At 41.4% G+C, this 27994-nt stretch overlaps 1 protein-coding gene across 2 annotated transcripts; it reads right to left on the reverse strand.

Moving 5' to 3' along the window:
- Nucleotides 1–300: 300 nt before the first annotated feature.
- On the reverse strand, nucleotides 301–27981 carry LOC109892325 (UV excision repair protein RAD23 homolog B-like). Of its 2 annotated transcripts, XM_031826199.1 has the most exons (11): nucleotides 27387–27764; nucleotides 26603–26684; nucleotides 23330–23409; nucleotides 10043–10221; nucleotides 9423–9478; nucleotides 9033–9160; nucleotides 5285–5405; nucleotides 4753–4812; nucleotides 3309–3436; nucleotides 2153–2341; nucleotides 301–1857 (listed from the first exon to the last, which is right to left on the reverse strand). In XM_031826199.1, exons 1-11 carry the CDS (start codon nucleotides 27450–27452, stop codon nucleotides 1744–1746), a joined length of 1203 nt encoding a protein of 400 aa, XP_031682059.1. In that variant the 5' UTR covers nucleotides 27453–27764; the 3' UTR covers nucleotides 301–1743. The 2 variants fall into 2 exon arrangements, with proteins under 2 accessions (XP_031682059.1, XP_020340378.1); XM_020484789.2 differs by lacking the exon at nucleotides 4753–4812 and having other exon boundaries at nucleotides 27387–27981.
- Between the last annotated feature and the right edge of the window lie 13 nt (nucleotides 27982–27994).

Genomic DNA, 27994 nt, shown 5'->3' on the forward strand with positions numbered 1-27994 from the left:
TATACTTGACTTGAATGTTTGCCATTTGACTGACTGATCTTGACGAAGACTTAACATTCAAATTATATTTAACCAGGCAAGTCAGTTAATGGCTTAGTACAACGTTCTCTTTTCTTATGTTAGATGATCACACGCTGTTCCGTCAAAATTGGTCTTGCATAAATCAAAATGTCTCCCCGGCTTCATATCATAGTTTGAATTAAAGTAAATCAGGGCCAGCTTGCATTATAGTGGTGAATTTTGATGTCAGACAGTTACAACAAATGTTGACTTGAAAATAACTTCCATTCGGTTTCTGAGTGGAAACAGAGAAGGCCCATTTAATAGTCATAAATCACAAAATATCAAACCCTTGAAAATAACAAAACACTAGATATTTAATTGCCAAAGTTCGTTATAGAAATGTCAATAAGCAACACAGATGTACGATGCCGAACTTCACTTTCAAACGGAACACATCTCACAGTACAATAATGTACCAAGCGTTGTTAAGTCAGTCAAAAATGTCTTTCATTGAGTGTCAAGTGACATATAACATGTGGAACGCCGGTTCTCACACACGCACACCTAGTGGTCTGGCTCGAGCATTTCAATGTATGTTGGTCAATACTGCCCCCTGCTGGTCTATGTAGAACAGTCTGCTCGGGGAGGGAGGATTGTTTACATGTGATCGAGTACGGTCGCATGGCTTCCTCTCATGTAGGTATTGTTTTTTATACCTTCATTTAACTAGGCAAGTCAGTTAAGAACAAATTCTGCCTGTTTGCCACTTTCACCGATTATCACGGGTTTTCAGATGACAGCATACCAATTAGATAAAGACTGTCGTGTAGAAGACTATGGTGGTACAGAACCTGACCAAAATCCATTTTTAAATAAGAACAATATCCTATTCCTAGTCTTGAGTATTATTCATGGGGTTAACTGTTAAGTCAATAGGAGGTTTTTACACCCACCAACACAAATTGGGCATTATTCATGTTGAAAAGTTTTATCTATGGAAAAGTGACAGTAAATCAAGTTGATAGTAACTGTAAACACTAGGCTACTATAAGCAAGGGAAACCATATACATGCCTCGGATGACAAACTAGGTTCAATTTCTTTTTTCAGGTTGCATAAAAATACATCAGTACTTCCCATATTTGTACAGTTGCCATGGCAACTCATTTTAGATGCTGTATCACACTTCTCTAGAAGTTCATGTCAGAAGTTTAATACAAATTTAAAAGTTAACAATGTTGCTCGTTTAAAAACTTTCACTGTAATTTCAAATTGCTGTTTTTTTTATTATTATTATGTACTGGGATCCCTATACTGGTAAATTGAGACACAGAAAAAAAGCAAGAACAATTATGTATAGGAATGAATACACCATAAACTTCCCAATCACATACAATCTCCTCTTTTATAACAACATTCTGCAATCAACCCTTTAAACCAGTATTTATTTCCTTGTGAGAAACAATCATGTTGGTCTTTGGCTGAATAAAATAAAAACAGGTAGTACACTGGTGATCTGATGAACTAAGTAGCTGGTACTCAATTCAACCATTAAGGTGATTAGAAAAAGCTTTTATTTCTCACAAAAACTATGATCCACTGTTACCAAGAAGATGTATCATGTATTTGTAGGAAAATTCAGGAAACCGTGAAGACCCATGTTTTTATGCTTTTATGAGATATTGATCAATCAAAAAAGTAGAGGGGGAAAAGGATCAAAATTACTATCATGGCTCCCTTTCTAGTCATCGTCAAAGTTCTGTTGTAAAAGGAAGTTAGCAGCCAAGTTCTCGTTCTTCTCACAGGCAAAGTAGGCCTGTATAACAAGTCCTTCTGGGAATCCTAGGGCTTTTAGCTGAAGAGGAAGCAGACAAAGTCAACATGGAAATTAAATTAACAAAGATCAGAAATTACAGGATTTGCATGACTTGTTCAGATAGATAGATATCTATGTAATGGAGTCATTCGTCTTCAGTTGAAAACAACGCAGTCAGAAATCAACACTTGGCTTTTTGTTATTAGGTTTATTTGACATGGAGAATGCAGATTAACTGACATTTCTGTAAATGTTCCAGATTCAGCTAACTAGCTAATTTTTAACTGTAGCCACATATCAACAGCCATCATGACCTGTGAGATTCCTTCCTTACCCGCTCAATGGCCTCCTTCTCCTGGGGTGTGACCTGGATGTAGTTCATGCCACTTCCAGCCTCCCCACCAACCCCCACTCCACCACCACCACCACCACCACCACCACCTCCTCCACCACCACCCTGTCCCCCCTCCTGGGCTGGCTCGTTCAGCATCTGGATAAACTGCTCTTGGTGGCTGCTGATTTGCTGGGAGGGAAACAAACAAGACATGGTCGTGTTCATTAGGGCACACTGTAGCAAAACATTTCCAACGGAAAAGAACAGCCATTTCTTAAAGGGATACTTCGGGATTTTCACAATGAGGCCCTTTATGTACTTTATTTTTTAAACGTATCCTTTATTTAACTACGCAAGTCAGTTAAGAACAAATTCTTATTTACAATGACCGGCCTAGAGTCAGATGAACTTGTGGATATCATTTTTATGCATCTGTGTCCAGAATGAAGGAAGTTAGTGTCGCATGGTAATGCTAACTAGCACTAGTGCAATGACTGGAAGTCTATGGGTATCTACTAGCATGCTAGTAGATGCCCTGGTCAAAAGTAGTGCACTGTAAAAGGGATTAGGGTGCAATTTGGGACACACAGTGTTTTAGACAGTCTCCCAGTGGGGGTCTGCTGCAATGCCTTCAGGCTCTGATCTCATCACTATGTAGGCCTGAAGAGATGAAGGATACAGAGGGGAATTGATTTGGAAGACAAAACTATCTGGAATTCAGCATTCAACTAGTCTATCTACTGCTCATTTTAACCAGTTCAACTACAAGATTGTGGAATAATAGTCTGGATCATGAATTCAGGAGTATATCGTAAATAGCAGTGTGTGTGTTGTGTCTTTGGTGGCGGTAAGAGTGGAGCAGCAGGCTCCCGAGTGGCGCAGCGGTCTAAGGCACTATATCTCAGTGCTAGATGAGTCACTACAGACCCTGGTTCGATCCCAGGCTGTATCACAACCAGCCGTGATTGGGAGTCCCATAGGGCGGCGCACAATTGGCCCAGCGTCGTCCAGCTTAGGGGATGGTTTGGCCGGAGGTAGGCAGTCAATGTAAATACGAATTTGTTCTTAATAACCGACTTGCCTAGTTAAAGGTTAAATAAACACAAAAATAATAATAATATAATAATAAAAAGAGTAGTGTGCGAGTCATCCATACTTGCAGAAGCTGGGGGTTCTCCCTCCCTATCTGCTGTAGTAAGGCAGGGAGCAGAGAGGGGTTCTGCTGGATGATCCGTCTCATCTGGAGGAACTGAGGCTGGTTAACCAGGAACCCCAGAGGATTGGCTGGATACACAGAGGGGAGAAGAGGGGTTCTGTTTCCACAGTTCAACATTACATGTCCACACAGGTCCTTGTACTATACTGAAATGTAAAACGCAACAACTTCAAATATTTTACTGAGTTACAGTTCATAAGGAAATCAGTCAATTTAAATAAATGAGGTCCTAATCTATGGATTTCACATGACTGGATCAGAAAAGCAGTATCTGGTGGGACCATCATTTGCCTCATGCAGCGCAACACATCTCCTTTAGAGTTGATCAGGCTGTGGAATGTTGTCCCACTCCTCTTTAATGGCTGTGTGAAGTTGTTGAACATTGGTGGAACTGAAACACACTGTCGTACACGTCAATCCAGAGCATCCCAAACATGGCGTCTGGCGAGAATGTACACCATGGAACTGGGACATTTTCAGCTTCCAAGAATTGTGTACAGATCAGATCCTTGTGACATGGGGCCGTGCATATCATAACCCGACCTCCACCACACGGCACTCTGTTTGCAACGTTGACATCAGTAAACCGCTCACCCACAAACCAGGATAAATCTGTGAAGAGCACAATCCTCCAGCATGCCAGTTGAAACCAGGATTAATCCGTGAAGAGCACACTCCTCCAGCATGCCAGTTGAAACCAGGATTAATCCGTGAAGAGCACACTCCTCCAGCATGCCAGTTGAAACCAGGATTAATCCGTGAAGAGCACACTCCTCCAGCATGCCAGTTGAAACCAGGATTAATCCGTGAAGAGCACACTCCTCCAGCATGCCAGTTGAAACCAGGATTAACCCGTGAAGAGCACACTCCTCCAGCATGCCAGTTGAAACCAGGATTAACCCGTGAAGAGCACACTCCTCCAGCATGCCAGTTGAAACCAGGATTAACCCGTGAAGAGCACACTCCTCCAGCATGCCAGTTGAAACCAGGATTAATCCGTGAAGAGCACTCCTCCAGCATGCCAGTGGCGATCAAAGTTGAGTGTTTGCCCATTGAAGTCGCCTTACGACGCCAAACTGCAGTCAGCTCAGGACCCTAGTATGGACGACTAGCACGCAGATGAGCTTCCCTGATACAGTTTCTGACAGTTTGTGCAGAAATGATTTGCTTTTGTAAACCCACAGTTTCATCAGCTGTCTGGGTGGCTGGTCTCAGACAATCCCACAGGTGAAGAAGCCAGATGTGGAGGTCCTGGGCTGGCGTGGTTACACGTGGTCGGTGGTTGTGAGGCTGGTTGGATGTACTGCTACATTCTAACATTGGAGGCGGCTTATGGTAGAGAAGTTAACATTAAATTATCTGGCAAAAGCTGTGGTGGACATACCTGCAGTCAGCACGACAAATGCATGCTGCATCAAAACTTGAAACATCTGTGGCAATTGTGCTGTATAACAAAACATCACATTTTAGAGTGGCCTTATTGTCCCCAGTACAAGGTGCACCTGTGTAACGATCATGCCGTTTAATCAGCTTCTTGATAAAGCCACACCTGTCAGGTGGATGGATTATCCTGGCAAAAGAGAAATGTTCACTAACAGGGATGTAAACAAATTTGTACACAACATTAGAGAGAAACAAACTGTGTATGGAATATTTATGGGATCTTTTATTTCAGCTTATTATCCTCCAGTATGACAAACCGCTTACGGCATGGAACAATCGATCCAGTGCAACATGGAGGTCATCTCAGAATCTAGCTGATGCTGAGAATGGTCAGTCAATATGTTACCAGTTTCTTATTATTTCAGAGAGAAAAAAAAGAGAATAAAAATGCATCAAATGTTTTCTTAGTGTCCACAGCATACATACAAGTGTTGTTACCCAGTGTAGAGGCATGCGCGCCCACCCACACTCACCTCCTGTTGCAACGCTGGCGGGGGTTGTCATACTGCCTGTGTTGAGAGCTGGAGTTCCTCCACCCACAGAGGGCACCACTGGGTCAGCACCCGCATGGCTCTCCTCCCCAGCTGGGATCCCCTGAAGAACACACACACGACAACGTTCGCTACCGCATTAGCGACCCAACGTGAGAATTGTCCGACTGTGGAGGAATCTAGCTTCCAGCTCTAAGTAACATGTGGATGAAAACCATCATAAAATAGAAAACCTGAAGTACTTGAAAAACAAGGGGTATTTTGTTTGTTTTACTATGAAATAACCAGTCAATATCATGTGTGACTCATTTCAGGAAACTCGGCGTATGGCGCACGACACTACTTCACAGGAGAGGTATTTGAACGTAAACATAATTATATAAAAATGTGTTTTTTTTGTCGTTGCAGAAATGCCTACTGGAACATGTGAACTTTCATTTTCCATAATAAACTTGTATGCCATCTGTAAATACTAATAAAATCGTTAAATTACGAAACTAGATGATTTAGCCACGGAAAAAGCCAGGAACCTTCCCGCTAGCCATGATTGGCTGAGATAATGGATGGGCTGGACATGCCGAGAGATGAGTTCGGATTGGTCTGCCATGTAGCACGCTTCTGTCTATAGCATGAGCTGCTCAGTATGTGTAGATAATCCTTTCCACTGCAGCTTTTTTGAAAGATATCATGAATAACCACAAAAGTGTTGTTTCTGATGACAGTGATGGGGAAGAAATGGCAATCACAGAAGTTGAGTTTTGAAATCAGTCAAATGCCCGGTGGAAGAGTATGATAGCTAAGGAGATGGAGATAATTTTGGCATTTTGATTGCAAATATGTGGAGGGAGTTGAAAAGAGAACACAGAAGGCTGTTGGATAAAACACCTGTCTCCAGATAACATCTTCAAACTAAGGGCAACCACGGCATCGTGACAGAGGAAAAATCGTTAATTCATACGGGTAAGAATCTAGATAGCTACATTTTCAGATATTATACACATCTAATTTTGTCAGAAAGTCATTAATCATTCATTGCAAGTTAAAGTTAGCTAGCTTGCGTTGCCTGGCTCGCTAGCGTTACATGTATGATCTCTGAAATGATATTATTTAACATTGAACCTAGTTAGTTAGCTTTAGCTACCTGCAGATTCAAGCTTGGTGGCTAGCTATGACAATCAGTTTTTATTGCTAGTAGTATGGGTTGGAACTATTGCCCCATTCAAAACAACTGGCAAGTCGGAAATCTCTGACTTCAGTGCGTTCAAGACAACTGGGAACTCTTGGGGGTTCCCAGTTGGTAGCTAGCTACCTACTTGTCTAAACTTGTCTAAACAAAATACTCAAATTCTCTAGATGATTACATGACCCATCCGGTTAGCCAAGTGTGTCTGTGGGTTATTACGGCCATCTATTGTATTTAACGAAGATGTGTATACGTCTAGACAATAGTTACCCATCCATTAAGCTAGATGTGGCTGGGGGTTGGTTAGAGCATTTCTTTCACATGACCATTCACACTGAATAAAAAGGCGTGTCAGACTAGAGAAGTGTATGGTGTGATGGGGAGATACTGTTAGCAGGTACTCCACAGCTGTCTGGGTTGTTAACCTCTTGAACCTCTGGGGGCAGTATTTAATTTTTGGATGAAAAACGTTCCCGTTTTAAACAAGATATTTTGTCACGAAAAGATGCTCGACTATGCATATAATTGACAGCTTTGGAAAGAAAACACTCTGACGTTTCCAAAACTGCAAAGATATTATCTGTGAGTGCCACAGAACTGATGCTACAGGCGAAACCAAGATGACATTTCAAACAGGAAATGCCCCAGATTTGGGAGGCGCTGTGTTCCAATGTCTCCTTATATGGCTGTGAATGCGCAAGGAATGAGCCTACACTTTCTGTCGTTTCCCCAAGGTGTCTGCAGCATTGTGACGTATTTGTAGGCATATCATTGGAAGATTGACCATAAGAGACTACATTTACCAGGTGTCCGCTTGGTGTCCTCCGTCGAAATTATTGCGTAATCTCCAGCTGCATGCATTTTTCCATTTGGTACAGAGGAGAAACTAAACTGCCACGAATGATTTATCATCGAATAGATATGTGAAAAACACCTTGAGGATTGATTCTAAACAACGTTTGCCATGTTTCTGTCGATATTATGGAGTTAATTTGGAAAAAAGTTTGGCGTTGTAATGACAGAATTTTCGTTTTTTGTCTTAGCCAAACGTGATGAACAAAACGGAGCGATTTCTCCTACACAAATAATATTTTTGGAAAAACGGAACATTTGCTATCTAACTGAGTCTCCTCATTGAAAACATTCGAAGTTCTTCAAAGGTAAATGATTTTATTTGAATGCTTTTCTTGTTTTTGTGAAAATGTTGCCTGCTGAATGCTAGGCTTAATGATATGCTAGCTATCAATACTCTTACACAAATGCTTGTGTAGCTATGGTTGAAAAGCATATTTTGAAAATCTGAGATGACAGTGTTGTTAAACCTGTTAAGCCTACCCACTACTTTTTCGATCATTCTGTTAAAAATCGCGCAACATTTCAGCGTCCTACTCATGCCAGGAATATAGCATATGCCTATGATTAGTGTGTGTGGATAGAAAACACTCTCACGTTTCTAAAACTGGTTAAATCACGGCTGTGACTATAACAGAGCGTGTGTTTCATCGAAAAGCGCAAGAAAAACTGATCACTGAAAAAAATATCAATGCGCCACTTGCGTGTATTGTCTATGGGAGACCAAATTAAATGGGGCTGAGATTGCAAGTCCTACAGCTTCCACACGATGTCGCCAGTCTTGTCAATTGCCTGGACGTTGTTTCTTGGTCAAACGAAGGAGACCACTTTCCATCCGGTCTCCGACAGGAAGTTTTGGAAGAGAGATTCCCGAACATGATTTGAAGACGTGGAGCTATTGAATACACATCGCCCCGTGATCAATTTGATAGATTATTAAAGTTTACTAATACCTAAAGTTGGATTACAAAAGTATTTCGAAGTGTTTTGTGAAAGTTTATCGTCGACTTTTTTAATAAAAAAAAATGGCGTTGCGTTTTTTAGTTTTTTTCTGAATCACACAGTTTCCATAGATGGATATTTTGGGTATATATGGACCGATTTAATAGAAAAAAAAGTGTATTTGTGTAGCGCCGGCTACGCTAATTATTTTGTTTACGTCGCATTCAGGTATTTCGGGGTGTTGCATGCTATCAGATAATAGCTTCTCATGCTTTCGCCGAAAAGCATTTTAATAATCTGACTTGTTGGCTAGATTCACGAGTGTAGCTTTAATTCAGTACCCTGCATGTGTGTTTTAATGAACGTTTGAGTTTTAACGAGTGCTATTAGCATTTGGCGTAGCGCATTTGCTGATGGCTAGATGAGACGTCTGCGCGTCGGGTGGGCTTAAGAGGTTAACAAAAGGCTAAGCTTGTGAGCCAATATATTTACGGTCCCGGATACGGGATTGCTCGTCGCAAGAGGTTAAAGCTGTGTGTGTGGGCTTACTGTTAGCAGGTACTCCACAGCTGTCTGGGTTGTTGAAGCTGTGTGTGTGTGTGTGTGTTTACTGTAAGCAGGTACTCCACAGCTGTCTGGGTTGTTGAAGCTGTGTGTGTGTTTACTGTAAGCAGGTACTCCACAGCTGTCTGGGTTGTTGAAGCTGTGTGTGTGTGTGTGTGTGTGTGTGTGTGTGTGTGTGTGTGTGCTTACTGTAAGCAGGTACTCCACAGCTCTGTCTGGGTTATTGAAGCTGGCTCTGAGCGCTGCCACTACCTGCTCCCTCTCGTAGCCCATCAGCATCATCTCTGTCACCATGTTCTCATACGATTGGCCTGTCACTGAAGAGCAGGAAGAACAAACCAACCAGACAGCATTTTGATCTGAGAGATTCTGTAAGCTTCAGATGACATCATTCACTAGGATAAACATAGCCTAATAAAAACAGATTGTGAGGCAGAGCTATGCCTTTCACTTCTTTATCTATATAGGGAAGACTACCAAGACACATGGCCATATACCCATCTATTAGAGGACAAGGTAAAGGATAGTCAATCACATATACACTCAATAATGTTCACTTATATCAGGAAGACCATTTACCCAGAGCAGAAGTTGCCTCCTCGAACATGTTCACATTTGTCAATAGACCAGAGGAACTGAAAGAGAAGGAGCGTGACACTGATGAGTACTGTTCAAGTAGTACATCACATGGTCTGCCCTGTACTAAAATACAACCACAAAGAGATGCATTCATCCTTCTATAAGCTCAGACACTAGCAACATGTCTACTGGCCTCGTCTTAGGAGAGAACACACACCGCACGTCCATCTGCCGTTCGTTCAGTGTGTTTCAGGGACCACCCACCGGTGGGCGACTGCCGACATTTTTACACATGATTCTACATGTAGAATCAGTTCGCAAATGACGGCTGGCACTCTGTTCAGAGGTGCTAAGTAGTCTCAGCTGGCAAACGCTACCGGCGTGTCTGTGCCTTTGCATGAGGCTACCGTTGAGATGGACCGGTAAAAACAGCCTCCTATTAATGGCTGCCAGCTGGGCTGTGGTCTTCAGGCCGAGGTAACATCGACAGCATCCCCAATGGCACCTTACTCCCTATGTAGTGCACTATATAGGCAACAGGGCTCTGGTCAAAAGTAGTGAACGATATAGAAAATAAGTTGTCATTTGTGACACAGCAGTGACTGCCAAACCAGACCTACCTGGTGGGGGTTGATGCTGGTGCTGAAGTGCTGCAGGGCCTCTCCTCGGCTGGTTTGGACCCCTCTGGTGGGTTATCTGAGCCTGGCGAGGCAGCCGTGGGTACAGTGGGGGCTGTAGTGCTGGAGGAGGTGGTGGCGGCAGAACTGGAAGGCTGGGCAGCTGCTGGGGCTGCTTTAGGCTACAGAGAGAAAGGGGACGCCCACAGCGCTCGGTTTTTGTTTCTTTCCAAGGCATCTTTTAAAAGAACACTTATGCCTATAAGTGATACAGTAACAATGATTTAACCAATATGGATCGTGTCATGTAAGAAGCCTGTGATCTGCTTTAGGCTACATACAGACATGGACACATTGGGAATTACTGTGAAGCAGTATTCATTTTAGGTGACTTTCACTTTGTGAGGTAGCAAGTTCCTTTTTTACTAAGCAAAAACACAGCAAGAAAACAAGCTTGCTAGCCTCGTAGGCTACTCATCTTGCTTAAAGTTAGATTTTTCCATCAATATAGGATCAGATCCAAGACTCAAAGATATGCAAATAAACAGCCATCTTTACCATTCAATCTTTCAAGGACACTACCTGCTGCCAACTATCAGACACTCAAACTGCGCAGAAGTGACATATTGTAGCTCAGTGTGGTAGAATATTCAATCATTGGATGAACTGTTGCTGCACCTGTATGCATGGGAAGGGGGGCTGTAACACTGATTCCAATCGACTCTGCACAGTGGGATGCAATCTGCATTCTGTCAGTGTGATATCGAGGTGTGTGACAGCTAATTTTGGCACTTATTTTTTTTTTATTTAGTCATTGACTATAATATCATTAAGTCTTATTCAAATGACAAAAAGGATTTAGTTTACAGTGGCAAGAAAATAATGTGCGAACCCTTTGGAAATGCCTGGATTTTTGCATAAATTGGTCATAAGATTGTGATCTTCATCTAGGTCACAGGAATAGATAGTCTGCTTAAAATAATAAGCAATTATACGTTTCCATGTCTTTACTGAACACATCGTGTAAACATTCACAGTGCAAGGTGGGAAAAGTATGTGAACCCTTGGATTTAATAACTGGTTGACCCTCCTTTGGCAGCAATAACCTCAACCAAACGTTTTGTGGTTGCAGATCAGACCTGCAGAGCTGCTGGCAAAATGCACGAAAGTGCTGTTTGAATGAATGCTTATGAGCCTGCTGCTGCCTACCACCTCTCAGTCAGACTGCTCTATCAAATCATAGACTTAGTTATAATATAATAAACACACAGAAATACCAGCCGTTGGTCATTAATATGGTAGAATCCGGAAACTATCATCTCAAAAACAAGACGTTTATTCTTTCAGTGAAATACGGAACCGTTCCGTATTTGACCTAACGGGTGGCAGGTAGCAGCAGGGTGCATTGCACAACCTTCAATGTCATGTTATGTCATAATTATGTAAAATTCTAGCAAATTAGGAGGCCCAAACTGTTGCATATACACTGACTGTGTGCAATTTCACCTGGTTAATATTGCCTGCTAACCTGGATTTCTTTTAGCTAAATATGCAGGTTTAAAAATATATACTTCTGTGTATTGATTTTAAGAAAGGCATTGATGTTTATGGTTAGGTACACATTGGAGCAAAGATACGCACCGCATCGATTATATGCAACGCAGGACAAGCTAGATAAACTAGTAATATCAACCATGTGTAGTTGACTAGTGATTATGATTGATTGTTTTTTATAAGATAAGTTTAATGCTAGCTAGCAACTTACCTTGGCTTACTGCATTCGCGTAACAGGCAGTCTCCTCGTGGAGTGAAATGTAATCAGGTCGTGTTAAGGGAATTTTTATCAATGATGACTAATTAAGTATACATTTCAATCAGGACTGACTCGTCCAAATGCTGTTATGTTACTGTACATGTATGAATTTGCTCTCTTGCTCCCAGTATTGAATATAATGTAGTCAAGAGTTTGGAACAATGACGGTCTGTTCCTTGGTACAAATCTCCAGATGGCAGGGACGGACTATCTCCAGACTGTCTAGAATGCTTATCTACACTGACTGACCTTGGCTCTAGGCGAGGAGGGAAGGCTTGAGAACTATAGGGCCTTTCTACCAGTGTCAAGAAGAGACGGAACATTTAGAAAACGCTGGCGTCATTTTCAGTTTATAACCTGTGGTAAAATGTGTATGAACTCAGTACTCTCTTGAATTAAAGGCTGTTACTTGACTTGTAAGACCGGGGCTCTGTCCATTCTTATAAAATAAGGGTCTTACAAACCCTTATGCATTGACAGAGTGTTTCATTTTGATTGGGAATTAAAACAGAGGAATAAAATTCCTTCAACAGGTGGTTAGAGCGTTGGACTAAACTAAGGTTGCAAGATTGAATCCCCCAAGCTGACAAGGTAAAAATCTGTCGTTCTGCCCCTGAACGAGGCAGTTAACCCACCATTCCTAGGCAGTCATTGAAAATAAGAATGTGTTCTTAACTGACTTGCCTAGTTAAATAAAGATTAAATAAAAAAGGTGTAAATTTTTTTTTTTAACCGGTGTCCAAAAATACCGATTTACGATTGTTATTTAAAACTTGAAATCGGCCCTAATTAATCAGCCATTTCGATTAATCGGTCGACCTCTAGTCTTGTGAACTGCTCTCGAGATCATGCCACAGCATCTAAAATCAGGTTGAGGTCAGGACTCGGACTGGGCCACTCCAGGTGTATTTTCTTCTGTTGAAGTCATTCTGCGTTTTGGGTCGTTGTCCTGTTGCATCACTCAACTTCTGTTGAGCTTCAATTGGTGGACAGAGTCTTACATTCTCCTGCAAAATGCCTTGATGGACAGAAAAATACATTTGAAAGTTTATGATAGCAAGATGTCCAGGCCCTGAGGTAGCTCCCTTCACCATACTCATCCCTAAAGCCAACACCTCATTTGGCTGCCTTTCGTCCCAGTTCTCTGCTGCCTGTGACTGGAACGAATTGCAAAAATCGCTGAAGTTGGAGACTTTTATCTCCCTCACCAACTTCAAACATCTGCTATCTGAGCAGCTAACCGATCGCTGCAGCTGTACATAGTCTATTGGTAAATAGCCCACCCAATTTTACCTACCTCTTCCCCATACTCTTTATATTTATTTACTTTTCTGCTCTTTTGCACAACAATATCTCTACCTGTACATGACCATCTGATCATTTATCACCCCAGTGTTATTAATTGTAAAATTGTAATTATTCACCTACCTCATGCCTTTTGCACACAATGTATATAGACTCCCCTTTTTTTCCCTACTGTGTTATTGACTTGTTAATGGTTTACTCCATGTGTAACTCTGTGTTGTCTGTTCACACTGCTATGCTTTATCTTGGCCAGGTCGCAGTTGCAAATGAGAACTTGTTCTCAACTAGCCTACCTGGTTAAATAAAGGTGTTCTCAACTAGCCTACCTGGTTAAATAAAGGTGTTCTCAACTAGCCTACCTGGTTAAATAAAGGTGTTCTCAACTAGCCTACCTGGTTAAATAAAGGTGTTCTCAACTAGCCTACCTGGTTAAATAAAGGTGTTCTCAACTAGCCTACCTGGTTAAATAAAGGTGTTCTCAACTAGCCTACCTGGTTAAATAAAGGTGTTCTCAACTAGCCTACCTGGTTAAATAAAGGTGTTCTCAACTAGCCTACCTGGTTAAATAAAGGTGTTCTCAACTAGCCTACCTGGTTAAATAAAGGTGAAATAAATAAAACTTTACAGTTGGGATGAGGTTTGTTGTTGTGCTGTGCCTTTTTTTCTCCAAACATAGTGTTGTGTTCCTTCCAAACAACTCAACTGTAGTTTCATCTGTACACAGAATATTTCGCCAGTAGCGCTGTGGAACATCCAGGTGCACTTTTGAAAACTTCAGATGTGCAGGAATGTTTTTTTTTCAGACAGTAGTGGCTTCTTCCGTGATGCCCTCCCATGAACACCATTCTTGTTTAGTGTTTTACGTATTGTAGACTCGTCAACAGACATGTTAGCATGTCTTTAGCTGACACTCCAGGATTCTAGGACTGCTCTTGCAGTCATCTTTGCAGGACGGCCACTCCTAGGGAGAGTAGCAACAGCGCTGAACTTTCTACAATTATAAACAATTTGTCTTACCGCGGACTGATTAACATCAAGGCTTTTAGAGATAATTTTGTAACCCTTTCCAGCTGTATGCAAGTCAGCAATTCTTAATCTTAGGTCTTTTGAGATCTCTTTTGTTCGAGGCATGGCTCACATCAGGCAATGCTTCTTGTGTTTTTTATAGGGCAAGGCAGCTCTAACCAACATCTCCAATCTCATCTCAGTGATTGTACTCCAGGTTAGCTGACTCCTGACTCCAATTAGCTTTTGGAGAAGTCATTAGCCTAGGGGTTCACATACTTTTTCCAACCTACACTGTGAATGTTTAAATTATGTAATTTTTTGTCTATATTGAATACAATAATTTGTGCGTTAGTGTGCTTAAACTGTTTGTCTATTGTTGTGACTTTGATGAAGATCAGATCAAGAAAAATTTGATGACCAATTTATGCAGAAATCCAGGTAATTCCAAAGGGTTCACATACTTTGCCACTGTAGTTGTCAAAATTACAAAAACACTGGGCCATTTTAATCAACTAAATTACCTTTCATTTGTATTGTATCATTAACCAATAGTAAACAAATCAGTGTTTCCCCTATATTAATCTAGAAGCGGTGGGCCGCCGTTGCTAAATCGTGGCCACCACTCCAAAAAAAATACATTTAAAATACTTTAAGTGTAAATTTCAACTAATAATAAGACAGTCGGGAGAACGTCAAATCTCATGGCATCCCCATTGGAAATGTGCTTAAATACAAAAAATTCTCTCCACACCATGCCAAAATGTGTAGGATTGCAGGAAATTAATAAATAGTCAACAAAATGGCTACAGGGACTGAGTTGGCCATTGTGTGTGGAGTCAGTATAATATTAAATACAATCTTTCTTTGTGCTCTTCTATTTATCATGAGTTTTTGTTCCACCTTGCTATTTTTAGTATTACATTCATAACTGCATTTAGAGCTGGCAAGAAAGTCATTTAACTGACAAGTCTCTCTCGACACTTCTTCAAAGTATTTGCAAAGTAGTATGGGTTGCATCTCAGTCACATTGTCATCGTTATCAACGGTCCAACAGCCCAACGTTATTTACTCAATAAATAGTTTGCTATGCATTTGTTTGTGTCACCAAAATGTTTGCATACAGGCTACAGGGCCACGTTCAGTTGCAAAAACAGAGCTGAGGTTATTCCTTATTCAACATGTCAGACAGCAAAGTTTGTTCTACAAAGCTGAAAGTTACCAAACGTTACATCCCGCTGAACGCAACCCAGGTTGTTAGCAATAGCTAGCTAATGAGATAACATGACTGAACAAGGCGTAGCCTAAACAAATGGTTAACAATCCGGGCCGCAAATAGCCTCGTTTTAGAATGGCCCACAATATGCTTTATGAATGGAAAATGCGGCCAACCAATGTAGCGGAGGTATTATGGGTCATATGTTTTGAACAGTAATGGCTAGAATCAAGCCGCTTTCTCTGAAGAGGTAGACTTAGCTAGTACATTGCTACAGAACCTGGCTAAGAAATGCAGTGAGGAAAGTGTGAGGGTTGCGCAAGACTAAAAATGTAAATACTTTTCTATACTCAAGCGAGGGAAAAACAGGTAGTGCCTTGAGAATGAATTCACACCCCTCGACTTTCTCCACATTTTGTTGTGTTAAAGACAATTTAAAATGAGTACAACGTGGACCCTCCCACTGGCCTACACACAATACCCCATAATATCAAAGTGGAATTATGTTTGGAAATTAATTAAAAATTAAAAGCTGAAATGTCAAGTCAATAAGTATTCAACCCCTTTGTTATGGCAACCCTAAAGTTCAGGAGTAAAAATGTGTTTAACAAGTCACCTAATAAGTTGCATGGACTCACTGTGTGCAATAAGTGTCTACCTCATCTCTGTAGCCCACAAATACAGATAATTGTATGGTCCCTCAGCTGAGCAGTGAATTACAAAACACAAAGACCAAGGAGGTTTTCCAAAGCCTCGTTCCAATGGCACTTATTGGTAGATGGGGCAATAAGTTTATTTTTTTAAAGCAGACATCAAATATCCTTTTGAGCATGGGGAAGATACACCATCCAAAGTGTAGTATCTATACACCCAGTCACTACAAAGAGACAGGTGTCCTTCCTAACTATGTTGCCGGAGAGGAAGGAAACCACTCCGGATTTCAACATGACGCCAATTTGACTTCAAATCTAAATGCATTTCTCACATGCTCTGAATACGACAGGTGTAGACCGTAGTGAAATACTTACAGCCCTTAACCAACAATGCAGTTAAGAAAAATGTGTGAAGTAAAAATAGATAAGAAAAAAATCAAATAAATAATTGAAGAGCAGCAGTAACATAATAGTAGTGAGGCTATATACAGGGGGTACCGTTAGAGACAATGTGGAGGCTATATACAGGGGGTACCGTTAGAGACAATGTGGAGGCTATATACAGAGGGTACCGTTAGAGACAATGTGGAGGCTATATACAGGGGGTACCGTTAGAGACAATGTGGAGGCTATATACAGGGGGTACCGTTAGAGACAATGTGGAGGCTATATACAGGGGGTACCGTTAGAGACAATGTGGAGGCTATATACAGGGGGTACCAGTACAGAGTCAATGTGGAGGCTATATACAGGGGGTACCAGTACAGAGTCAATGTGGAGGCTATATACAGGGGGTACCGTTAGAGACAATGTGGAGGCTATATACAGGGGGTACCGTTAGAGACAATGTGGAGGCTATATACAGGTGGTACCGTTAGAGACAATGTGGAGGCTATATACAGGGGGTACCGTTACAGAGAATGTGGAGGCTATATACAGGGGGTACCGTTAGAGAGACAATGTGGAGGCTATATACAGGGGGCACCGTTAGAGAGACAATGTGGAGGCTATATACAGGGGGTACCCTTACAGAGACAATGTGCCGGTTAGTCGAGGAAAGATGTACATGTAGGTAGTTATTAAAGTGACTATGCGTTGATGAACAAACAGAGTAGCAGCAGAGTAAAAGAGGGGGGTGGGACAACGCAAATAGTCTGGGTAGCCATTTGATTAGCTGTTCAGGAGTCTTATGCATTGAGGGTAGAAGCTGTTAAGAAGCCTTTTGGACTTATATTGGTACTCCGGTACAGCTTGCCGTGCAGTGGCAGAGAGAACAGTCTGACTAGGGTGGCTGGAGTCTGACAATTTTTAGGGCCTTCCTCTGACATCGCCTGGTATAGAGGTCCTGGATGGCAGGAAGCTTGACCCCAGTGATGTACTGGGCTGTACGCACTACCCTCTGTAGTGCCTTGTGGTCGGAGGCCGAGCAGTTGCCACACCAGGCAGTGATGCCAGGCAGTGATACCAGGCAGTGATGCAACCATTGCTCTCATTGCTGCTGGTGAGTCCCTGATCCACCTCTACGCAGACGACAACATTCTGTATACTTCCGGCCCTTCTTTGGACACTGTGTTAACAACCCTCCAGGCAAGCTTCAATGCCATACAACTCTCCTTCCGTGGCCTCCAATTGCTCTTAAATACAAGTAAAACTAAATGCATGCTCTTCAACCGATCGCTACCTGCACCTACCCGCCTGTCCAACATCACTACTCTGGACGGCTCTGACTTAGAATACGTGGACAACTACAAATACTTAGGTGTCTGGTTAGACTGTAAACTCTCCTTCCAGACCCATATCAAACATCTCCAATCCAAAGTTAAATCTAGAATTGGCTTCCTATTTCGCAACAAAGCATCCTTCACTCATGCTGCCAAACATACCCGTGTAAAACTGACCATCCTACCAATCCTCGACTTTGGCGATGTCATTTACAAAATAGCCTCCAATACCCTACTCAACAAATTGGATGCAGTCTATCACAGTGCAATCCGTTTTATCACCAAAGCCCCATATACTACCCACCATTGTGACCTGTACGCTCTCGTTGGCTGGCCCTCGCTTCATACTCGTCGCCAAACCCACTGGCTCCATGTCATCTACAAGACCCTGCTAGGTAAAGTCCCCCCTTATCTCAGCTCGCTGGTCACCATAGCATCTCCCACCTGTAGCACACGCTCCAGCAGGTATATCTCTAGTCATCCCCAAAACCAATTCTTTCTTTCTTTGGCCGCCTCTCCTTCCAGTTCTCTGCTGCCAATGACTGGAACGAACTACAAAAATCTCTGAAACTGGAAACACTTATCTCCCTCACTAGCTTTAAGCACCAACTGTCAGAGCAGCTCACAGATTACTGCACCTGTACATAGCCCACCTATAATTTAGCCCAAACAACTACCTCTTTGCCAACTGTATTTAATTTTAATTTATTTATTTATTTTGCTCCTTTGCACCCCATTATTTTTATTTCTACTTTGCACATTCTTCCATTGCAAAACTACCATTCCAGTATTTTACTTGCTATATTGTATTTACTTTGCCATCATGGCCTTTTTTGCCTTTACCTCCCTTCTCACCTCATTTGCTCACATTGTATATAGACTTGTTTATACTGCATTATTGACTGTATGTTTGTTTTTACTCCATGTGTAACTGTCGTTTTATCTGTCGAACTGCTTTGCTTTATCTTGGCCAGGTCGCAATTGTAAATGAGAACTTGTTCTCAACTTGCCTACCTGGTTAAATAAAGGTAAAATAAATAAATAAATAAAAAAATGGTGCAGCTGTAGAACCTTTTGAGGATCTGAGGACCCATGCCAAATCTTTTCAGTCACCTGAGGGGCAATAGGATTTGTCGTGCCCTCTCCACAGCTGTCTTGGTGTGTTTGGACCATGATAGTTTGTTGGTGATGTGGACACCAAGGTACTTGAAGCTCTCAACCTGCTCCACTACAGCCCCGGGAATAAGAATGAAGGCATGCTCGGTCCCCCTTTTCCTGCAGTCTGCAATCATCTCTTTTGTCTTCATCACTTTGAGGGAGAGGTTGTGGTCCTTGCACCACGCGGCCAGGTCTCTGACCTCCTCCATATTGGCCGTCTCATTGTCGGTGATCAGGCCTAACAGTGTTGTGTCGTCGGCAAACTTAATGGTGCCTGGCCATGCAGTCAAGACTGAACAGTGAGTACAGGAGGGGACCGAGCACACACCCGAGGAGCCCCTGTGTTGAGGATCAGCGTGGCAAATGTCTTGTTACCTACCCTTACCACCTGGGGGCGGCCCGTCAGGAAGTCCAGGATCCAGTTTCAGAGGGAGATGTTTACTCCCAGGGTCGTTAGCTTAGTGATAAGCTTTGAGGGCACTATGGTGTTGAACGCTGAGCTGTCATCAATGAATAGCATTCTCACATAGGTGTTCCTTTTGTCCAGGTGGGAAAGGGCAGGGTGGAGTGCAATAGAGATTGCATCATCTGTGGATCTGTTTGGGCAGTATGCAAATTGGAGTGGATCTAGGGATTCTGGGATAATGGTGTTGATGTGAGCCATGACCAGCGTATCAAAGCACTTCATGGCTACAGATGTGAGTGCTACGGGTCAGTAGTAATTTAGACAGGTTACCTTAGTGTTCTTGGGCACAGGAATTATCAAACCTGCCAACCCTGTCCAACTTTTTAAGAGTACCAGCTGCGTGCAAAAAATTGTAGATTCAACTCGCTCGCGTAGCACGTGCCGAATTGGGGTTCTTCCCCCCCCCCCCCCCGACTGCTCGTGCTGTTTGGGTCTGATCACTTTTAAAACACGGTTCCTAATGAACACTAAAAGCAAAATCATTTTTGAAAACATAATAAAAACAAATGATCACGTTGACACAGACCGCAAACTGACTAGACAAAGCTTAAGTAGGCTACCGCAAAGGGAATCTGAACACTGTTCGCTAGAAGGGTCAGGTGTTTCAGCCTATGTAAAAGGTGCCTATTGGATTTGTATTTATTTGCATAAATAATTTCAGATTTCCGAAATTGATAAAATCTCAAATCTAGTGCAAAGGCCTTTTAGAAGCATTGCCTCTATAGTTAATACCGGACACTCATTCATTAAAATCGCTCAGTCTTCTAAACTCCCGACATTTAATGCCAAGATGTTTCCATTTATTTTTTATTAAACTTCTGTAATGCTTTTTGTGACGTGGATCATAATTAGTTAGTCTCAGGTTGCGTGATCCTCGTAATGTTACGTGGAAAATACAACTAATGGAATGCAGAATTAAATGTATATCACACTCGCACAAATATATATATATTTTTTTCTTTCGTATTTGCATTTAATTTATTTCACTAGCGAGTGAACTGCTGGCACGGAGTTGAAAAGGGATTTGTCCATGTGTTTACGTACAGCTGACAGTTGGCAAAAATCAGCATCACAACAAACAGGAGGGGCAAACACGGAGTAGCTACGTCAAATAATAATGTATTCATCTCCATGTCCGTTGACACAAACTCCGTACATGTCGGTGTGTTGCAGCTCGAGAATCGGGATGTTAGATTTACCCAGTGAATTATTTTTTTTATTAAAATGTTAAATAAATAACAAATTACATTTCTGCTTACTATTAAAATCGGATCTCGTACCTGCGTTCATGGACAGAGAATAGCGTAGTTGGTACGCAAAATGCGTGCATGTTGGCAGGTCTGGACTATAGTGGCCTGCTTGAAACATGTTGGTATTACAGACTCAATCAGGGGCAGGTTGAAAATGTCAGTGAAGACACTTGCCCATTGTCAGCGCATGCTCGGTGTACACATCCTGGTAATCCGGTCTGGCCCTGCAGCCTTGTGAATGTTGACCTGTTTAAAGGCCATACTCACATTGGCTACTGAGAGCGTGATCACAGTAATGCAGAACAGCAGATGCTCTCATGCATGCTTCAGTGCTGCTTGCCTCGAAGTGAGCATAAAAGGCATTTAGCTCATCTGGTAGGCTTGTGATACTGGACAGCTTGCGGCTGTGCTTCCCTTTGTAGTCTAATAGTTTGCAAGCCCTGCCACATCTGACGCGTGCCGGTGTAGTACAATTCAATCTTAGTCCTGTATTGATGCTTTGCCTGTTTGATGGTTCGTCAGAGGGCATAGTGGGATTTCTTAAGCATCCAGATTAGAGTCCCGCTCCTTGAAAGCGGCAGCTCTACCCTTTTGCTCAGTGCGGATGTGGCCAGGAATCCATGGCTTCTGGTTGGGGTTTGTACGTACAGTCACTGTGGGGGCGACGTCATCGGTGCGGTGCATTTATTGACGAAGCCAGCGACTGATGTGGTGTACTCCTCAATGCCATAGGAAGAATCACGAAACATATTCCAGTCTGTGCTAACAAAACAGTCCTGAAGCTGAGCATTTGCATCATCTGACCATTTCTTTACTGACAGAGTCACTGGTGCTTCCTGCTTTATTTTTTGCTTGTAAGCGGGAATCAGGAGGATAGAATTATGGTCAAATGAAGAGTGAGGGAGAGCTTTGTATGCGTCTGTGGAGTAAAGGTGAACTAGAGTGTTTTTTCCTCTCCTCTGATTGAACATTTAACATGCTAGAAGAAATTAGGAAAAACAGATTAAAGTTTCCCTGCATTAAAGTCCAAGGCCAAATCACATCTTCAAAATCAAATGTTATTCCTCACATGCTCCAAATACAACAGCTGTAGACCTTACAGTGAAATGCGTACTTACAAGCCCTTAACTATTTCTTGAACTGCGTTGTTGGTTAACAAAATATTCACCAAATAAACCAAAGTAATTTAAAAAAATCAAAAGTAACAAAGTAAAATAACAACGAGGCTATATACAGGGGGTACCAGTAACGAGTTAATGTGCAGGGGTACAGGTGAGTCAAGGTAATTTGTACATGTGGGTAGGGTAAAGTGACTATGCATAGATAATAATAAATAGTGACTAACAGCAGTGTAAAAACAAAGAGAGGGGGGGGGGGGCAACGTAAATAGTCCAGGTGGCCATTTGATTAATTGTTCATCAATCTTATGGCTTGGGGGTGGAAGCTGTTAAGGAGCCTTTTGGACCTAGACAAGGCACTCCGGTACCGCTTGCCGTGCGGTAGCAGAGAGAACAGTCTAAGACTGGAGTCTGACAATTTTTTGGGCCTTCCTCTGACGCTGCCTAGTATACAGGTCCTGGATGGCAGGAAGCTTGGCACCAGTGATGTACTGGTACGCACTACACTCTAACTTTAAAACAGTTACAGAGTTTAATGGCTGTGATAGGCAAAAACAACATTGTAGTTACTCCACAATATTAACCTAATTGACAGAGGGAAAAGGAGGGAGCATGTACAGTATTAAAACAATTCAAATCATGCATCCTGCTTGCAACAAAGCACTAAAGTAATACTGCAATGTGGCAAGGCAATTAACCTTTTGTCATGAATACAAAGTTATGTTTGGGGCAAATGCAATACAACATATTACAGAGGATCACTCCATATTTTTAAGCACAGTGGTGGCTGCATCATGTTATGGGTATGCTTGCAATCATTAAGGAATAGGATGTTTTTCAAGATAAAACATGTACTTAATGGCGCTAAGGACAGGAAAAATGCTAGAGGAAAACCTGGCTCAGTCTGCTTTCTACTAAACACTAGGAGATTAATTCCCCTTTCAGCAGGACAATAACCTAAAACAAGGCCAAATCTACACTGGAGTTCCTTACCAGGAAGGAAATAAAAGTTGCTGGGTGGCCGAGTTACAGTTTTGACTTAAATCTGCTTGAAAATCTATGACAAGAACTGATGTAGGCTAGGCGTGTGCGCCCAATGCTGAACAGAACTGAGCATCTGTGCTGCTAATATTAATTGTGCTCGTCACTGAAAAGCGCTCAATCTCTCCAAAAACTATTGTTCAGTCCACTGAGATTTTAGTCACAGGGATAATAGTCTCGTTTCAGTCAACTAAAATTAAAAATCATTTGTTTAGTAATTTTTTCCTGGGCCTATTTAGTCAGTTATAATCTCGTCAATTGCCACTGAAAAGAAATTGATATTCGATTAATATTTGTCACAATTTTTGTTGACTAAATTAACACCGGTGTGACAGGCCTAGGAAATCTACATCACACACACACGTCTAATGACATGGAAAGTTAATTAAGTCCATCTGCCAATATCAGTGGGTGCCACAGTATGTGTGTTATGGTCTGGTGTGTGTGTGAAAATGGTTTTACGATGCAAAAACAGTTCTGTGCCATCTACTCTTAAATTCTCCACCACAATAAAGGCCAGATCTCAACCCCTTTAATACCTTACCTTTGCCACCATGACAACCACAAAGTTCTTCTCATCAATCTTATAGTCCTTGATAGCAGTGTCATCATTTAGGATTTTCCCTGCAAGGAACAAACATGAAGATTAGAAGTCAACCGATTAATTGGAATGGCCGATTAATTAGGTCCGATTTCAAGTTCATAACAATCGGAAGTCAGTATTTTTGTACACCGATTTGGCAGATTATTATAATATTTTTTTTACACCTTTATTTAACTAGGAAAGTCAGTTAAGAACACATTCGTATTTTCAATGACGGCCTAGGAACGGTGGGTTAACTGCCTCGTTCAGGGGCAGAACAACAGATTTTTACCTTGTCAGCTCGGGGGATTCAATATTGCAACCTTACAGTTAACTAGTCCAACACTAACCACCTGCCTCTCATTGCACTCCACGAGGAGCCTGGCTGTTACGCGAATGCAGTAAGCCAAGGTAAGTTGCAAGCTAGCATTAAACCTATCATAATCGCTAGTTAAACTAGTAATATCAACCATGTGTAGTTATCTAGCGTGTCCTGCGTTGCATATAATCGATGCGGTGCGTATCGTTGCTCCAATGTGTACCTAACCATAAACATCAATGCCTTTCTTAAAATCAATACACAGAAGTATATATTTTTAAACCTACATATTTAGCTAAAATAAATCCAGGTTAGCAGGCAATATTAACCAGGTGAAATTGTGTCACTTCTCTTGCGTTCATTGCACGCAGAGTGTGTATATGCAACAGTTTGGGCTGCCTAATTTGCCAGAATGTTACGTAGTTATAACATAACATTGAAGGTTGTGCAATATAACAGAGGAATATTTAGACTTATGCATGCCACCTGTTAGATAAAATACGGAACGGTTCCGTATTTCACTGAAAGAATAAACGTCTTGTTTTCGAGATGATAGTTTCCGGATTCGTCCATATTAATGACCTAATGCCTTTCTGTGTGTTATTATGTTATAACTAAGTCTATGATTTGATAGAGCAGTCTGACTGAGCGGTGGTAGGCAGCAGCAGGCTCACAAGAATTCATTCAAACAGCACTTTCGTGCGTTTTGCCAGCAGCTCTGCTGTTTATGACTTCAAGCCTATCAACTCCCGAGATTAGGCTGGTGTAACCGATGTGAAATGGCTAGCTAGTTAGCGGGGTGCGAGCTAATAGCGTTTCAAACGTCACTCGCTCTGAGACTTGGAGTAGTTATTCCCCTTGCTCTGCATGGGTAACACTGCTTCGAGGGAGGCTGTTGTTGTGTTCCTGGTTTGAGCCCAGGTAGGAGTGAGGAGAAGGACGGAAGCTATACTGTTACACATAAGAACATCAAATAGTCAAAGGTTAATGGAATACAAATGGTATAGAGAGAAATAGTCCTATAATAACTACAACCAAAAACTTCTTACCTGGGAATATTGAAGACTCATGTTAAAAGGAACCACCAGCTTTCATATGTTCTCATGTTCTGAGCAAGGAACTGAAACGTTAGCTTTCCTACATAGCACATATTGCACTTTTACTTTCTTCTCCAACACTGTTTTTGCATTATTTAAACCAAATTGAACATGTTTCATTATTTATGTGAGGCTAAATTGATTTTATTGATGTATTATATTAAGTTAAAGAGTTCATTCAGTATTGTTGTAATTGTCATTATTACAAATAAAAAATGTCATTTAAAAAAAATATATACACCAAAAATTAAATCGGCCGATTAATCGGTATCGGCTTTTTTGGGGGGGGGGGGGGGGGGGGGGGGGGGGGGGTCCTCCAATAATCGGCGTTGAAAAATCATAATCGGTCGACCTCTAATGAAGATAGTTATCAGCCAACAATGCTTCAAGAACCCTGACATTCTATGCCAATGAAATTCACAGAAGCCTATCCCTGGGGAGAACTCTGCTATCCTGTCACCTATAAGTTAAGTCATAGTGGTGAAGAAACATTAAAAGATGTACTATGCTGAAATCGCTCCACCATTTCCTAGTTACTAAGAATCTAACAGTTCGACCTAAATTCAGTTTATTTACAAAACAAGCAACTATAGTGTAGATAATCATTATACCATCTAAACCACTGTGAAATATTTTTCATAACCAAAAATAGTATTTGAAGCTGGTGTAGAAAACCAAAAATTAAACAAAAACTAAACTTAAGACCGGGAAACATATAAATAGTGTACATAGAGACAGCTCTACCACAGACTTTCTTTAATAACAGATCTATAACTTACATCTATGTGAATTTGTTCCAAGTCTCCCAAAAAGTCACATTTCGCACATTTTTTTAATGTCACATACACGGACTGAATACTATTTCTGCATTCCCATAACATAATTATACAGATCAAAAATATCAAAAACGCAACAAGCAACAATTTAAATGATTTTACTGAGTTACAGTCAATTGAAATAAATTCATTAAGCCCTAAACTATGGAATTCACATGACTTGGCAGGGGCACAGCCATGGGTGGTCCTGGTAGGGCATAGGCTAACCTACTAAATCAAAATACATTTTTCCCCACAAAGGGTTTTATTACAGGCAAGTTTCATCAACTGTCTGGGTGGCTGGTCTCAGACGATCCCGCAGGTGAAGAAGCTGGGTGTGGAGGCCCTGGGCTGTTGTGGTTACACGTGGTCTGCAGTTGAGGCTGATTTGACGTACTGCCTAATTCTCTAAAATGGCGTTGGAGGCGGCTTTTGGTAGAGAAATTAACATCTCTGGCAACATTCCTGCAGTCAGCATGCCAATTGCACACACCCTCAAAACTTGAGACATCTATGACATTGTGTTGTGTGACAACTGCACATTTTAGAGTGGCCTTTTTATTGTCCCCAGCACAAGGTGCACCTGTGTAATGATCGTGCCGTTTAATCAGCTTCTTGATATTCCAGTGTCTGCTGGATAGATTATCTTGGCAAAGTAGAAATGCTCACTAACAGGGATGTGCACAACATTTTTGATAAATAAGCTTTTTGTGCATATGGAACATTTCTGTGATCTTTTGTCTCAGCTCATGAAACATGGGACTAACATTTTATGTTGTGTTTATATTTTTTTGTTCAGTATACATGAAAACATTGAGATGACAACCTGTGTACTGACATACTTATGCAGCTCTCTTGTCAGTGTGGCACAAGGCAAACCAACAGGAGACATGTAATTATATTATGACAGCACAACGATTTATTACGCTTAAAAAAATAAAAAATAAAAGTCCTTATACTGCCAGACGAAATGTAGAGTAGGGTAATAAAATACAAACTGTACCTGCATATATCAATTTCTGCCCTGCAACCGGAAAACCATCGTTTCCCTTCTCATTCTCAATTCTTTCCTTTAAGGTTTTTACCTGTAAAGAAAAAGAGTAGACAAAGTATAAAGGGATCGAAGTCCATTGTGAGAAATACATGTTGTCAAACCTAGAGCTGTCGTTAGATAGCTAGCTATATGGATCAATGATCTGAACCATTACATTTTCCAAATAGGTAACAAACTATTCAACTGCTTCATAATTAGCTATCTACCGAGCTACGTGTGACTAACGTTAACAAATTAACGTTAGCTAGCTATAATAGATGACTAATATTACTAGCTAGCTAACTAGCTATAAAACAAACCCAAAAGTTGCCGTTTTGAATAAATATCTATTGTAAACATAAATTGCAACTATGCATGACAAAAGTGATTTAACTAGACAGCGTCAACTAATGAGCTCGCTAGTTGAGATTGATAAAGTTCAGCTAATTTAGGTAGCTAACGTTACTAGCTAAAGCTAGCATAAATCAGTCAACGTTAGTTACTATTTCCTCAAGTTTCAGATCTGTTTTTGCATCATAAAATCGCAATAAGTGTATATGAAGCAATTTACTACTTTACGTTAAAGACTATTACTAATTCACTACTTGAATGGGGACTTGAACATGTTTAAATTGCTTCGCTACCTACAGTAGTTATCCATGTCAAACTAGCTAGAATGTGTGCTAGCTAACGTTAGCCAACGGTAACTTAGCCGAAGCCACCCACCCCCTTCAACAAATGCATCTCAACTCACCGTCTCCTCTTCGTCTATGTCGATTTTAAATGTCTGCTGCTGGAGGGTTTTCAAAGTGATCTGCATTTTCGCGATGAGCAATTTAGCTTAGGTTTCTTTACTTATTTCACCACGTACTCTTTCCGAGGGTGTAGGTCGACTCGTTACTATTCCCGCTAGCTCATCACAACCTGTCCGGCGCCATTACGCTTTTGGCTTTTCAGTGCATAAACAAACCTGACTTTGCACAAAAAGACGAGTAGGCATGTGCAACTGGTGACGCGAGGGCGACATTGCAAGAAACATGGGAAATTGAGTATTCATTTGAATTAATCCGTCCATTCATTAATTCATACATGCATTCATTGTTAGCAGCGCATCACAGATAAAAAAAATAAAAAAAACTTGTTTTGAGTGCATCATCATCAACACCAGCATCATCGGCGCATCCATGATCTTTCCCGATCGATGGAATACTTTTTTTGTTTCTTCGCGACTAAAGATTTGAAGCTAAATTAACGCCCTCGGGTTTAATTTTCTCTCAAGTTAAATAGTTACCTACTCACTAGCTTTTAGGCAGGTGTGTGTCTTTAACAACATTAGCGTCAGCAACAATAGTGGAATCGGCG

This window comes from Oncorhynchus kisutch, linkage group LG6 (genome assembly GCF_002021735.2).
Source record: "Oncorhynchus kisutch isolate 150728-3 linkage group LG6, Okis_V2, whole genome shotgun sequence".
Lineage (NCBI taxonomy): Eukaryota > Metazoa > Chordata > Actinopteri > Salmoniformes > Salmonidae > Oncorhynchus > Oncorhynchus kisutch.